Genomic DNA, 14,112 nt, shown 5'->3' with positions numbered 1-14,112 from the left:
GTGTTTGTTATCTTCGCCATGCTTAGGAAGGAAATGGGATGAGTTCAAATCATGTATACTTCTTCCCAGCCTCTCATGCATTCACACTACTCATGCCCAAGCTGCTCCCCTGCCATTAAAATGAACACATCTTAATAACAAGAATTTACTGAACACTACTAAGTGCCACAGACTTTACTTACCTAATGAATTAACTTTTGTTAAACACTTAGAAAAGTCCTGGCACATATTAAGTATCTGTTATTGTTGTTATTATTATTTAAGTATCCACATAGCCTGTGAGGTATGCATTATTTTCCTCATTGTATTGGTAAGGACTCTGGGAAGTTAAGTGATTGGTCCAAGATCACACCACTAGTCTGTGGAGAACTGGGAAAATACCATAAAAGGAAGTTCATACCTATACATCCTATTAGCAAGCATATAATATTTCAGATTACAAAGAATTATTTTATGTATTAAAATAAAATTCCTCAAAGAGGTAGCCACCTCCACTACTCACCCTCGTGACCGTGAGCTTTTGCTTATAGACCACCAGTAATCTAATGGTTTAGTGGATAAACCATTAGAGAAACCAGAGGCGAAAGTTTTCCAACCAATGCCTAAAAGCCAATAACCAGAAATGAAGAAAATAATGACTACCAACATTTACTGAGCACTTATATACAGTGCTCTATAACTTATAGCAACTCTGCAACGTTGCAACTCTGCAAAGTAGATATTATCTCCTTTTTACGGAACAGAAAATTGAAACTCAAGAGGTTACGCTAAGCCCAAAGCAAGCAGTGGAGCCAGGTTTGGAATCCAAACTCCTCAGCCCCAAACCCTTGCCATTTCCAACATACTACGCTGACTTCATAGGCATTACAGAAAGGAAAGTGTTAATCAACAGGAAGATCAAATGTGGTCTGCTTGATTGGGCACCAGGCACTTTAGAGACGCAGCTACTGAACGGGATAAAAATTATGCAACTTGAAAGATCATTTGAGATACAAGATAGGATGAATGAACCGACACCAGGTGACGTTGCCCCTGACTTTCTGAAGGTAACCCTGAACCACATCTAACGTTACCACCCCCTGACACTCCTTTACAAAGATTGACTCAAATTATCAGGAAAGCTGAATCTCAGATCACCTTGAGTGACAGGTCCTAGATCTGTCCTTTGAGGTAAGAGAAAGTAATCTGCTTCGAGACAGCCCTTCCGATCTGTAGACAGTAACCACATCCCTTATGAATTTTCTCTCCTTCGGCCTGAACGTTCCACCCTTCAAAGGACACTGGTCACCTCCACTGTACACTTAATAGTCATCCTTAAATAAATGAGGCTAATGATTTCTACAGCAACGAATTAATGAAGCTTTATTATAGAACAAAATAGAGGAACAAAGATAGAAGTCCTTGAATGGTAAAAATATCAGCTCAAATTCTTGGCCAAGTGATAGGTAACTCAGAGACACTTTATCCGCCTCCGAAAAGACAGCGCTTCCACCATCCCCAGGACAACACTGGCGCCAGGTTGCTGCCTGAGTCTCAGCAAATCCATCTGTCTTCTTTGGAGTGGGAAGTCCAAGTTCAGAACAAGGCGCTGACCTCAGAACCCTACTGGCTTCCCGCCCACACACCACCACGCGTGGTGGGGTCTGATCTGGACAACACCATCGCCCGCAAATCACACGCCACACAAGGAAAACGAGAAGGCTTTATGAAAAATCCAAAGTTTATTGCAAATTATATTTTGCTTCCCTTCGTTCTTCATTTTTACAGGATTTATTGATATCCATGATTTTTTCACAGATGTACTTGTTGACTTTGGAGAGTCTCTGTGCAATTTCAGTTTCATCCACAGTTTCTTGTGCTATTCTGTCGTACAAACACTCTAGACAGGGAAAAGAAACAAGAAGGCCAAGGATTAATGGTACATTCGAGTACATATCTTTAAGGGGGAGAAAGGAAAATGTGCCTCCTGACATACTTCTAAAGTACCAACTCACATATCTGGCACGGCTGTATTTTAAATTTTTCAACAGAGTAGATATACACTGTAAATTTATACTTCAAAAATAATGATACAACACCCATGTGTCCACTCCCCTGCTTAACAGGACACCATTACTGGTCCCTCTGAAGCCCCTAAATGTCCTTGCCCAATACCATCCTCTCCTTGTCCTCACCAGAGGTGACCACTCTCCTCAATTTTTGCTTTTCTTTTCGAGTCAACACATATGCATACATCCTTAAACAACATGTTGCTACTTTTCCCATTTTTAAGTTTTTACAAGTGTATCCATACTCTGTATATCCATCTGACTTTTTTTTTCATTCAACATTCCCGTTTTGAGAGTTACCCATGCTGAAGTGTATATATAGATGCAGGTCATTCACTTTCACTGATGAGTAGTGTTCTACTGTCTGACTAGTCCACAATCGGCTGACCCACTTCATTGTCCATGGATACTTGGGTGGTTTCCCATGTTCTGCAGTTACAGGCACCCTGAGCCGTGTCTCTTGGGGCAAACATGCAGGAAATGCTCAGCACGGGCCTAGGCTGGAACTGCCCAGTGTTAGGGTGTGTGCCTACTACACTTTACTAGGTGATACCTGGGAAACTGTTTTCCACAATGGTTGTGCCGCCTGGCACCCCTAACAGCAGTGTGTGCAAGGACTGCCTGCCCCATAACTCCAACAGCACTCCATGTCAGATTATTAAGGTTCTGACAACCTGGCGGGCATGAAGTGGTACCTCACTCAGGTGATTACTGATGAGGCTGAGGATGGCCACTTTTACTGACTCTGCCATTTGCTGTGATGAAGCAAGGAGTGAACCTCAGACAGGACCTGACTGAAGCTGGACTTTGGCCTACTTCCTAGCATAGGCACCTGAGGCGAATCATTGCCCTAGATTCCTCACCTCATAGAACAAGGATAACAAACCACACATGATCTTTTTTAAGGCTGCCATGAGGGATGTGAAACAAACGTTTTGCAAGCCTTCTTCAAGCTATAAGGGGCACTACCCCTGTCTGAGGCTATTACAGTTATTTTATGTATATGCCACTGTCCGTTCCCAGGGCCTAGCACAGTGCCTGGCTCAGGGGCAAGATTCAGTAAGTGTATGTTGAATGAATGAATAAATGAATGAATGCTTTTCTTGGGAAACCTGAGGGGACATAATTCTGGACATAAGGGGACTAGGGGTGTGGGTGGGCAATGTACCACTGGGGTATGTAAGCGTGGGCAAGATTTTTAACTGTGTTGGACCTGAGCCTCCCCACCTATAAGACAGGAGTGACAACCCGGTCTCGAGGAACTGCCACGCAGGATAAACAGAGTCTTGTGTATCAGGCCAGGGCACAGCAGGCGATGCTGTTAGTGATGCAGGACATCAGCACCAGGACAGAGCAGGGAGACTACCTTGTGCTCTAACCCCTCCACTCACGTGGGACATGGCTGAGGCCTGGAGAGAGGACGTTAAGTACAGGCATGATCCCCCGCGGCCTCCGCTCTGAGCCCTTCCTGGGCACGTGGCCAGCCCGCCTACTGTTGCCGTCCAGGCTGCAGGTGCATGTGCTATATGCCTTCTTTCTTTGGGGCACCATCTCCTCCCTGTGGATCAGGGTTTGCACAGAGAAGCCTTTGAAAGCTTTCAGTTGACCTTCACTACTTCCTGGCTGCTTCCAAGCTGACTAATCTGCACTTTGTCTTGTGTTGGCCTTTCCACAGGGAATGGGATGAGAAGGTCCTACCTCTGCTGACTCCACCTGCATTTCCCGACCCGCTCCAGGCTGTCCCACAGATCAGTCTTTGCTCATCTCCTCCCAGATGACTGATTACCCTGGTCTCGTATCTCATCCTTCACCTGCCTAAACCCCACCCATTCTTCCAGATTCAACCTGCTTGGAACCTACCAGGTTGAGTCGGGAGAACCCATTCTGCCTATACCCTCAGTGCTTCCATACTCGCCTGGGTTTTTCTCTATCAAAGCCCTGATCACAGTCTCATAGAACTGTGACCACGCTGTCTCACCTACAGACCCTCCCTAGCCCAGGGCCAGGGGGAAGCCGACACTCGCAGTGACGTTGCTGGAAGCTCAACCAAATGAGGAAGACACCCTGTGCAGAGGACTGTTTCCAAGTTCAGGGGTTCGAATCTGGCTCTAACCCTAGTTGCTGTGCCACCTCGAGTGGGAACCTCTCTGGGTCTCAGTCTTACTGTCTGAAAGCAGGATGTCAAATCCAATCGTCTAAGAAGATTCTTCCAGCTCTAGGTCTCTAGTTCTCTGAAAGGTAATAGGGTGGGTAAAGAGGCAAAGGAGAGAGAAGTGGGCAGGGGAGTGGGTGTGATGGCCCTGAGAGGTCCCGGCATGAGCTGGAGAGAAGGCAGGAAAAGGTACAGATGGAGCAAGGTTTTCAGAGGCGCCCACAGAATCCCAGTCGTTCTCGTTTCCTGAGGGTAAGAGCACTGAACAGCCCCTGAGTTTGATTAAAAGCTTTCCGTTAGACTCCAGATATTAATCACCTGCAGCTGCCAGGAATGTCTCCCTCTGCAAGGGAGCATTTGAGATTATTGCTTAATTAACAAGGTTTGTAACAGTGCTAATGGGTCCTATTAAAAAAGTTATAAAAATTAACCAGAACTCAACGCTGTGGCTCATTTGAAAACTCAGACACTCTGCAAAAAAGGTCAATTGAGGGGCTTCCCTGGTGGCGCAGTGGTTGAGAGTCCGCCTGCCGGTGCAGGGGACACGGGGTCGTGCCCTGGTCCGGGAAGATCCCACATGCCGCGGAGCGGCTGGGCCCGTGAGCCATAGCCGCTGAGCCTGCGCGTCCGGAGCCTGTGCTCCGCAACGGGAAAGGCCACAAGAGTGAGAGGCCCGCGTACCGCAAAAAAAAAAAAAAAGAAAAAAAGGTCTTCCCTGGTGGCGCAGTGGTTGGGAGTCCACCTGCTGATGCAGGGGGCGCGGGTTCGTGTCCCGGTCTGGGGGGATCCCGCGTGCCGCGGAGCGGCTGGGCCCATGGGCCGTGGCCGCTGGGCCTGCGCGTCCGGAGCCTGTGCTCCGCGGCGTTGAGAGGCCCGCGTACCGCAAAAAAAAAAAAAAAAAAAAGACCTTAATAAGGTTTAACTGTCATTCTGGAGCTTGTCATTAAAGCGAGACTCTCATCCAGCCCTCCTGCTTTCATCTTTCTAAAGCAATGTCAGCGCTCCCCACATCCCTCTGCTACACGGTAAGGAGTGACTTTAAAACCACAGAGAGGAGAAAATCCTCACCAACCCTGTAAGCACCAAGGCTTTTGTCATTTTGATATGGCAAATGCAAGTAAATGTGGTAAAATCGTACAAAATAAATACAAACAATCTCAATCCAGCAGACAGCTTGCATGGGAAGAACCAGTCAAACAGTCTGGAAGAGCTCAAATAATTAGCCTAAAAATGCGGAGTGTATGGTGCGACGGGAGACAGGCTTCAAACCTGCCCGGCTGTAGTAAAGAAAAAACAAATCAACACTGTATTTTGGTAAGACAAGAAAGCCCTGGAGACGATGGGAAGCCTGAAAGCTCAGTTCAGCTCAGCTCTGATCTAACCTGCTGTATGACCTTGGGCAAGTCGATTTCCTTCTCACTCACTGGCATGGCAAGTAGTTTTGGGCTCTAAAGGGTTGCTTGACCCGGCACCTGGGAGGCAAAGATACAGAAAGAAGAGAACAGAGGTAGGCACGGGGTGCTCTGGGACATACAACAGAAGGATCCCCCCACCCTGAGAGGTCAGGGAAGGCTTCCTGAAGGATGGTTCTCCTAAGCACACCTGGGTGGTGAGTAGCAGCTAGCCAGGCAGAGTGGCACGCGTGTCGGGTGGGCAGTCTGATCTATGTTCTAGGTGTCAGGAATAGCATTTACAAATTCCCTAATGTGAGAGGGGACAAGGCTTGATAGAATACAGCAGTTCATTATGGTAAGAACTTAGTGAACAAGGGAATATTGCTGAAAAGTGAGCTGGAGCTAGAGCCAGGGTCCAGATTATGAAGGCGCTTTTATGACACATTAAGAAGCTTACCCTTTAATAATGGGCACCAAGGACTGGCTGTGACGGGGTGGTGGTAACAGGATCATACTGGGTTTCTGAAAGATCACTCTGGTTACAAATGGAGAGAGGAGTCTGGCAGCTGCTGGAGTAAGGCAGGGGAGAAGCGATGTGGCCTGGACTACGTGAGGCGCGATGGGTATGGAGAGAAGTGGACGGTTTACAAGGTATTTGGGGCAGAACAGATGGAGAGCGGGCATGTGGAAGAGTCAGGAATGAGGCCTCTCTGGGTCCCTGGCAGGTGGTGTCATTTATCAAGACGGAACACAGAGGGGCAGAAGGCTTTGGGGAGAAGGAAAAGGAGAGAACAGTGAGCGGAGCAGATGTGCCAGTGTGACGTGGACATCCAGGAGGAGATGACCAGTGGGCACCTGGATGTAGGGATCAGGAACGTGTGAACTGAGGTCAAATACAGATTTGGGAATCAGTCACTGATTCAGCAAATATTTATTGAACACTGACTATATGCTGGCCCTGAGCAAGATGCTCATAAAGCTCATGTTCTAATGGAGGTGGGGAAAAAGACAATCATCAAGCAAATAAACAAGTAAATAAGAAATGCTCCGCAGGGACTTTAGGGAGGGTGGTGTGATAGAGAGCAATGGAAAGGCTACTTCATCAGCCCGGGCGGTCGGGGAAGGCCTCTCTGAATGACAAGGAGGCAGGATGTGCAGACCAGAGGAAGGGCACTGCTGGCAGTGGGAACAGGAGGGGGCCGGGAGAAGGCCTCAGTGGTTAGAGCAACAGTGGAAACGGGAAGTGTGGTGTGAGATGAGGCCGGGGGAGTCACCAGAGGCCAGATCACCAGGCAGCAGCCAGGGTGCCAGGAGTGTGGATTTCAACCCAGGGCCGTGAGCACGCCGAGGGCAATGGGGACGATGGGAGTGAGAGCAGCGGAGGGCAGCGTTGTAGAGTCAGAGAGAAGCGGGCTGGAGACAGAGGCGAGGGCAGCCGGAGGGGAGCCCACAAGGGGGATGAGAAGCCACAGGCAGGAGGAGACCTGAGCATGCAGGAGGGTTTCTCAGTAAAGGACGAGGGATCGGGTCAAACGGCTGGGGAAGAGGTAGAGCCAGGCCCTGGACGAGCAAGAGGCGGAGCCACGGGGAAGCCCGGCAAGGACACAGTAAGCAGAGGGCTGCGAGCCGATGCCAGATGGCAGGGGCGTTGCCGGTGCACACGGGCAGTGAGTGCAGACAACTCTTTCAGGGAACCTGGATGTGAAAAGGGAACAGAGAGACGTGGCGGCAGGTGGGTGATAGAAGTGACGTCTAGGGAGTGTTTTGTTTGCTTCCGTAAGAAATGAGTGATCAAAGTATATTTAAGTGGTGCCGGGAAGGACCCAGTTGAGCGGGAGGAACAAGGTACTTAGGAAGGCAGGAGGGCTGTGATCCAGTTGGAGAGAACGGCCAGTCCCAAATAAGAGAAGGAAACACGAGGCAGAAGAACTGGGGGATCCAGTGAAGTCTGTAGATATGGTGGTTCGAAGCTGTGGGATTTCTTTTTCTTTTCTCTGTGAAGGAAGAGACATGGTCATCTCTTGGAAAAGAGAGAGGTGTGGGCTACCATGTTCAGGAAGAGTAGAGAAGGTTTAAAAAGGGCTTAGAAAACGGAGGAGTGGATCAGTGAGGGGAGCTTGAAGGGCCTGGCCCATGGGCCTGAAGACAGTGAGCCTGTAGTAGCCCCAAGCCACACAGCTGGGGTATTTTTCTTCTAGATTGTTCCTTAGTATTGGGGACCAGATTAGCTGCAAATGACATCATCTGAATGGGGTCCAAAGGACATACAAATGTCTACAGGTCCACTGGGCAGCCAGGACAAGGACTGTGAATCCTGCCTTTACACATGGACACACCAAGCATCTACCTGGTACTGGCACCGCGCTGGGCCTGGGGAAACAAAAATAAACATAATAGAACCAGGGTGAGCTCAGAGTGAAAGCAAAGCGGAGTTGGGGCTCAAGCCCAGGCTTTCGACACCTGGTTCCAATTTCTACTCTCCATCACCCTGCATTGGGAGCAGACAGGAGGGGGCCTGAAAGCTGCAAAGCACTGAACAATCGTGAGCTTCAATCATGTGACCATCACGAGGTCATGTCGGCTCCATGGGGGCAGCTCACTTGTCAACAAAGAATGGAAACTTCTTCTCACACCTCAAACATAACTATTCCAAAGCTACAATCCAAGCAGCCCTTTTAACTGTCTTAAGAGGTGAGCGTTCAGCTGAAGACACTGCGACATGGAAGGAAAGTAGTTCACGAGAAACAGCGTGAAGAGTCAGGGGATCAGCTTGCAGGTCTCAGTGTGGCACTTGTTCAGCCCTCGGCGACTGAGCTCCCACTGTGTGCCAGGACCTGTGCGAGAGGCAAGGAGGACGTGGAGGTGAGTCCGACACAGACCCGTGCCTGAGGCAGACGCACAGCAGATGATGTTACACCACGGTGTGACGACGGGAGGGCCGCCGGTCACTGGAAGGCACCTGGGACCTGCTGAGTCACAGCCCAACAAGTGTAACAGAATTAGAGGTCAGCCACCTCTCAGGTAGGCAGGGCTGTGTCCCCAGGAAGGACGCTTTCTCAGGGCGACCTCCCAAATTAGGCTCCACCTTTTCACACAGTGGGCAGACTAAAGGTTACCTCCGCTTGTCTAAAAATAAGTGTCTGCCTAAATCAGGTCATCATGAATCGGCCAGCAACGGGGGCAGCTGTGCTACGGAACAAGCCCCAGACCAGAGTCAGTGTGGGGTGGGTTTAAATCCAGGCTCTGAAACCCTGTAGCTGTGACTTCTGGCTGGTCACCTAATCTCTCTGTGTCCTTACACCTCTACCTCCAAAATACACCCTAAATCTGGCCATTTTTCTCTGTTTCCACTGCTCTAACCATAGTCCATGGCACATCATGCCTCCCCGAGACCACTGCATCAGCCTCCTAACTGACCTCCCGTTCGGTCACTCCCACTGAAGACCTCCATTACCTTTCTCCTGCAGGTAGGGTAAATCCAAGCCGATTACTGTGGCCTTCACGGCCCTAAAAGACCGTCTCTCGCCCACCGGCCTGATCTCAGTATCCCCTCACTCATGACTCTGCAGCGCCCCGGGGCTGCTTCACCCCTTGAGCATGCAGGCCTTTGAACCCGCTCTTTATTCTGCCTGCTTCACCACCCCTCAGAGCTGCACAGGGCCGACCTCTACATCCAGTTCCCAGCTTGAAGGCACGGCTTCAGACAGGTCTTCTCCACCCACCCCAGCCAACACAGCTACTGTATCGCTCGATGAGGCTTCACGGCCTTTCGTCAGTACCTGAAATTATCTGATTTGTTCATGGACATACTTGCTGTCTGCCCCAGAACTTGGCACATGGCCTGTTCAAAATGTACATGCTGACTCAGTCTTACTTTCTTCATCAAAACATGGCAGTTGGACACTTAAGAGACTAGCGGTTAGGAGCACAGCTTCTGAAGCCAGCCCTCCTGGCTCGGACTCCTGGCTCTACCCCGAAAGCTGTGCGATCTGGGCAAGTTACTTCACCTCTCTGTGTCCAGTTTCTGCAACTAAAACAGGGATAATACTGGCAGCCAACAGAAGGAGTGTTATGTGTTATGAAGATTAAATGAGTTAATATATGTAAAAGAATTTTTAACACAGAATCATAAAAAAAACAGAACCTGAAACATAGTAATCGCTCAGAATAATTAGTAGTTACTATATTCTCTCTGCTCCCATGTGCTTTCCTGCCTGTCTCCGTAATTTGTATTATCTGTACCGTAACTAGCTGTTCTCGTGTGCATCTTCCCCATGTGACTGCGAGCACCTTGCAGATGGAGACTGGGTCTTATCCCCCCCCTTTGTGTCCTCCATACCCAGTAGAGAGCCTGGCAAAGAATAAGGGCTTCGTGAATGGATGGAGAGTGGGTGGGAGAGACAGAGGAAAGAAAGAAGGAAGAGGGAAGAGAGGGGAGGAAGGCAGGAGGGAAGGAAAATCAGAGTCCAGGCCAGTGCCCTATCTTTACAGACCACTCCCTGTCTCTCTGCCTTCCCTCCAACCCCTCCCAAACCCCAGAAAAGAAGTTGAATCCAGTGACCCTCAAGCTGGTCTTCACCTCACTAAGTGCCCCAGGCACGATGCTAGGACCCCCCAGAACTGGTCCCCTAGCCTCCACCTTCAGGCTCTCTACACAGCAGCACTCCTTTCCCAACCCAGTGCCTTTGTTCCAGATGCTTCTGCCTCCCGAGTACCTCTCTTTACACATCTGTGTCTCCATGTCTGATGGATCTTTCAAGGCCCAATCCAGTGACCCCCTTCCCAGGAACCCTTCCCTGATTTTCTGGCTAGGGGTTTCCTCCCCTCCTAGGAACCCCCCTCTGTCCCTCTCGCATGCTAGCTCCTTGAACTGTACTTGTGTCCACAGCTCGTTTGCCCTGTTAAATGTGAGCTCTTCTGGGACCAGGTCCGCATCGGCTCCTGTGTCCCCATGCCCAGCCCGGGGCCTGGCATGGAGAAGCTTCAGTAGGTGTCTGTTGAACTGAAATGTGCCCGACACATTCCTGACAGAGTAAAGGGCGGTGCCTCAGCCACTGCGTTTCCAGTGCGGGACCCACCTCTGACGATGCTTAGTTTGTGAGGCGAGAGGGGTGGCTTAGGGACTGCATCTTTCTTTTTTTTTGTGGCAACTCCTGTGACGCTTCTGTTCTTCAGAACATCTGTTCCCCAAATCATGACTGCCAAGTTCTTTGTGTACTTGGAATCTCCTTGGGTTACTTGTAGCTGGTGCCATTTCTCCTCATCAACCCAAATCCCGCTTCCCAGATGGACCTGAAAGGGATAAGAACACAAGCAAGCACCTGTTTAGTCGGACAGGATGGTAGCTGGAAATTTTTCTTGTCCTTTAAAAGACACTGCTGCACAACTGCAAGGGATTTGTTCCATAAATACTAATTAACTTTCTTTAAGGGAAATAATCATTTACTGAATACCTGGAACGTGCCAGGCCTTATTCTACTGCTTTATGTCCACTATCTCAAAATCTTCACAGCAACCCTGGAAGGAAGGCGTTGGGACACTATTTTCATTTCAGGTGGAAAAACCAGGTTGAGAAAGGTACAGCTGCTTGCTGAAAGTCACTCAACTCTGAACTTGCAGAGTGGATTTATTTCATCTGGGTGGGGCCTCGTTGTCAGGATGGTTTAAAGCTTCCTAGGTAATTCCTAGGTGTGACAACCACAGCAGGTGGAGTGGGGAGGGAAACCGTCCAGGCTCTGCCACTAACGGAGTGTGTCTGTGCAAGTCCTTTCTGTCTCTGGCTTCAGTTTCCCATGAACTGAACTGGGAGAGTTGGATTTCAGCTAAATTCCGACTAGCTGAGAACACCTATGATTTTAACAAATTAAGCACAACCGCTGTGTCTCTGGTCTGACCTGACGGCACACAGAACAAAACACAATCTTATGCTCTTTATAAGGGAAGCACTCAGAAAGTTTCAGTGTAGAGTCATTAAATGCAAAAGTCCTAGAATGATCTAGCAATGAGGTTTGAGATTTTTTTTTTTTCCCTTTCTGGCTCTTTTAACAACTTGAAGACCATTCGCTAACATTAATCATTAAAAAAAATTAAATTTTGACTTTGACGTTGCGATTTATGTTGTATTTCTGCTGAGTCTATGGAGGGTGGAAATGGCCTCTGTGGGGATGGAGGAGAGGAAGCCACTGATGAGGTAAACTTTCTGAGGGGAATGGAAAGTCCCTGCCAAGGTCCCTGTCTTCAGAAAGACTGTAGGTCATCGACCTCGCATGGTCGGGAGGCATCTCAGGAGAGTCTAGTCTGAGAGACGGCACGCACACCCAGACTGATGGCAGACCAGCAGGACCCATGTTTGGACATCTTTCTACCGAAGGTTGGCCTGGAAAGCAAGGTGGGCACGCACAGATGGGCAGACAGGTCAGCCAGCGACACTAACACGGCCCACCCACGAATGTCAGCAAGTGACCTATCTACCTGCCATATCTAACTTCACCTCCTTTAGCTCAAAAGATCATTCAGACCTCTGCAGGCATGATATCAGATAACCAGATCCACCTGGCCTTCCTGTGCTGCAAACTTTGGTGCTATAAATCTGTTCCCACGACTCAGGAAGATAAGTAACCTTGGAGTGAGATGTGCTGCCTGGGGCTGGCTGGGCAACATCGACCCAAGGTCAAGTCTGGCCTTTTCTCTGCAGTCTGAACTGCAGGTGGGCAGTCTGTGTGCCAGACCAGGCGTACTGGGGACAAGTTCCCTGCTGCTCCCTGCTGGACCCCAAGTCACCTCCCTGGATGACTCTCTGGGGCTACCCACGCAAGCTTCCTGAGATAGGGGAAAACAAGGGATGTGAGTTATGTTAAATGCAGAATCAGAAAGACTTGGCGATGCAGGACAACTTCAGTTTTCCAAAGATCTCTGCTCTTTTCTAACCTGAGCCTTGCTTTCCTACAACCTTTTAATTTACTGTTCTTAAAAGAGAGATGGCCGTTATCTTAGCCAATGTTCTACAAGAGACAGGGGACACTAATATTTTTTGAGGACCTATAGTGAACTAGGTATTGTACTCTCAGTTTAGTTAATCCTCATAATGACCTTAAGAGATGGAAATAGGTAGAAATAATTATTCCTACTTGACAGACAGGAACAGAGATTCAGAAGGACTCATTAGTTTTCCTAAGACATACTATCAGTACATTCTGGAATCAAATCCTATGACCCTGCAGCCCATGCTCTCCCGGCCCTCCTGCTGCCACCAGTGTCACGGTGGTGCTCATGGGGGTGGAAACAAAGCAGACCAGTATTCAGATGGCTTTCCTCTTGAGTCTTCCTCTGTACCTGCCCGGCCACTGCCCTGGCCAGCACCCACTGCAGTTCACACTGCAGTCAGGGAAACCTGGAGAAAAGCCACGGGCTGGCCTTCCTGCCTCCAGTCCCTGCCCGCTCCAACCCACGCTGTAAACACTGCCAGATTAATTCCCTAAAACATAGCTTTCCTTCTTTGACTAGATGACTTCCGCAGTCTTTCAACTCTGTGTTTTTATGTTAACCCTCTGGACTCTTGAATGGCTCCCTGTTTCCTGTTACCTCAAATCCAACCTCCTCAGGCGGCATTAAAGGTCCTCTAGAATCCTGTTTCCATTCAACCTGCTAATCGTACTATGTTCATCACTCAGTGATGCCCCCAAACTCACTCATTTCCTCCTACTTCCAGTGTGTGGTAGGTAACAGAAAGAGGATGGGCTCTGGAGTCTCCAGCCCTGTGTGAATCCTGGCCCTTCCACCTACTAGCTGGGTGTCTTGGGCTAGTCACTTTACCTCTCTGAACCTTACTTTTCTCAGCTGTACCAGAGGCAGATCACCACCTAATTCACAGAGCTGTTTTGAGGATTCAGTGAGATAACATGAGTCGAACGTCAGGAGGACGGCACACAACCAGAAACTGTTACTTCCTTTGCCTTCTTTCCCCCGTCCACGTCTCTGCTCATGCCTCTCCCCGACCCAGGGATGAGTGCCTTCCCTTATGCCTTCTTAAGCCTGCTAATCTTTCAAGCCCCAGTCCCCAATGCAGGAAAACCTCCTTCACTACTCCAGGGCTAAGCTCTATCCCTTCTGAACTTCTAGCCTAGTGAGAGGCTTCACTACCTGATTCAGCCCCACATCTCTGTGGGGAGAGGTCGAGGCTCTGCCTCCTTTGCCTCCTACAAAGTGATCAGGACTAGTCTGAACACAAGGCAGTAAGAAACTGATGTGCATATTTAATATGACTTAGTGTCACTGGCTTTCAGTTCTGATGAGCTGCTGTTCCTTGGAGAAGAAAATATTTTCTGACATGCATTCGAACACAAGGCCAATTTTACAGCACAGAAAGAAGTGGCCCTGGGTAAGACCAATCACAGGTATATGTTGGGGCATTTGGGACAAGGGCTCCTGAGGTCAACAAAGCTCTGGGTCATGCCCCATTTTTCAGGGGTGAAGAATAGACTGGAAAGAGCACTGACCTGGAAGCCAGGTGATCCGGCTT

The 14,112-nt window shown here is 49.2% G+C and overlaps 2 protein-coding genes across 5 annotated transcripts in view; both read right to left on the bottom strand.

The window, feature by feature from the left end:
• Window positions 1-14,112, bottom strand: part of AGBL4 (AGBL carboxypeptidase 4) — a gene marked incomplete at both ends in the record, with an annotated part of 1,399,565 nt that overhangs the window by 215,413 nt on the left and 1,170,040 nt on the right. The gene's annotated exons all lie outside the window — the stretch shown is intronic.
• Window positions 1,517-14,112, bottom strand: part of BEND5 (BEN domain containing 5) — a gene marked incomplete at its 5' end in the record, with an annotated part of 47,715 nt that continues 35,119 nt past the window's right edge. For all 4 annotated transcript variants that reach the window (XM_081224229.1, XM_081224231.1, XM_081224232.1 and 1 more), the window contains 2 exons: window positions 1,517-1,879; window positions 10,673-10,886. In XM_081224229.1, coding sequence (XP_081080355.1) covers window positions 1,722-1,879; window positions 10,673-10,886 — 372 coding nt within the window. In that variant the 3' untranslated portion in view covers window positions 1,517-1,721. The remainder of the gene's footprint in view (window positions 1,880-10,672; window positions 10,887-14,112) is intronic.

Source organism: Mesoplodon bidens, assembly GCF_964165515.1.
Source record: "Mesoplodon bidens genome assembly, chromosome: 2".
Classification (NCBI taxonomy): Eukaryota; Metazoa; Chordata; class Mammalia; order Artiodactyla; family Ziphiidae; genus Mesoplodon; species Mesoplodon bidens.
The sequence above is the reverse complement of the archived record's forward strand: the minus strand, read 5'-3'. Positions and strand labels throughout refer to the sequence as shown.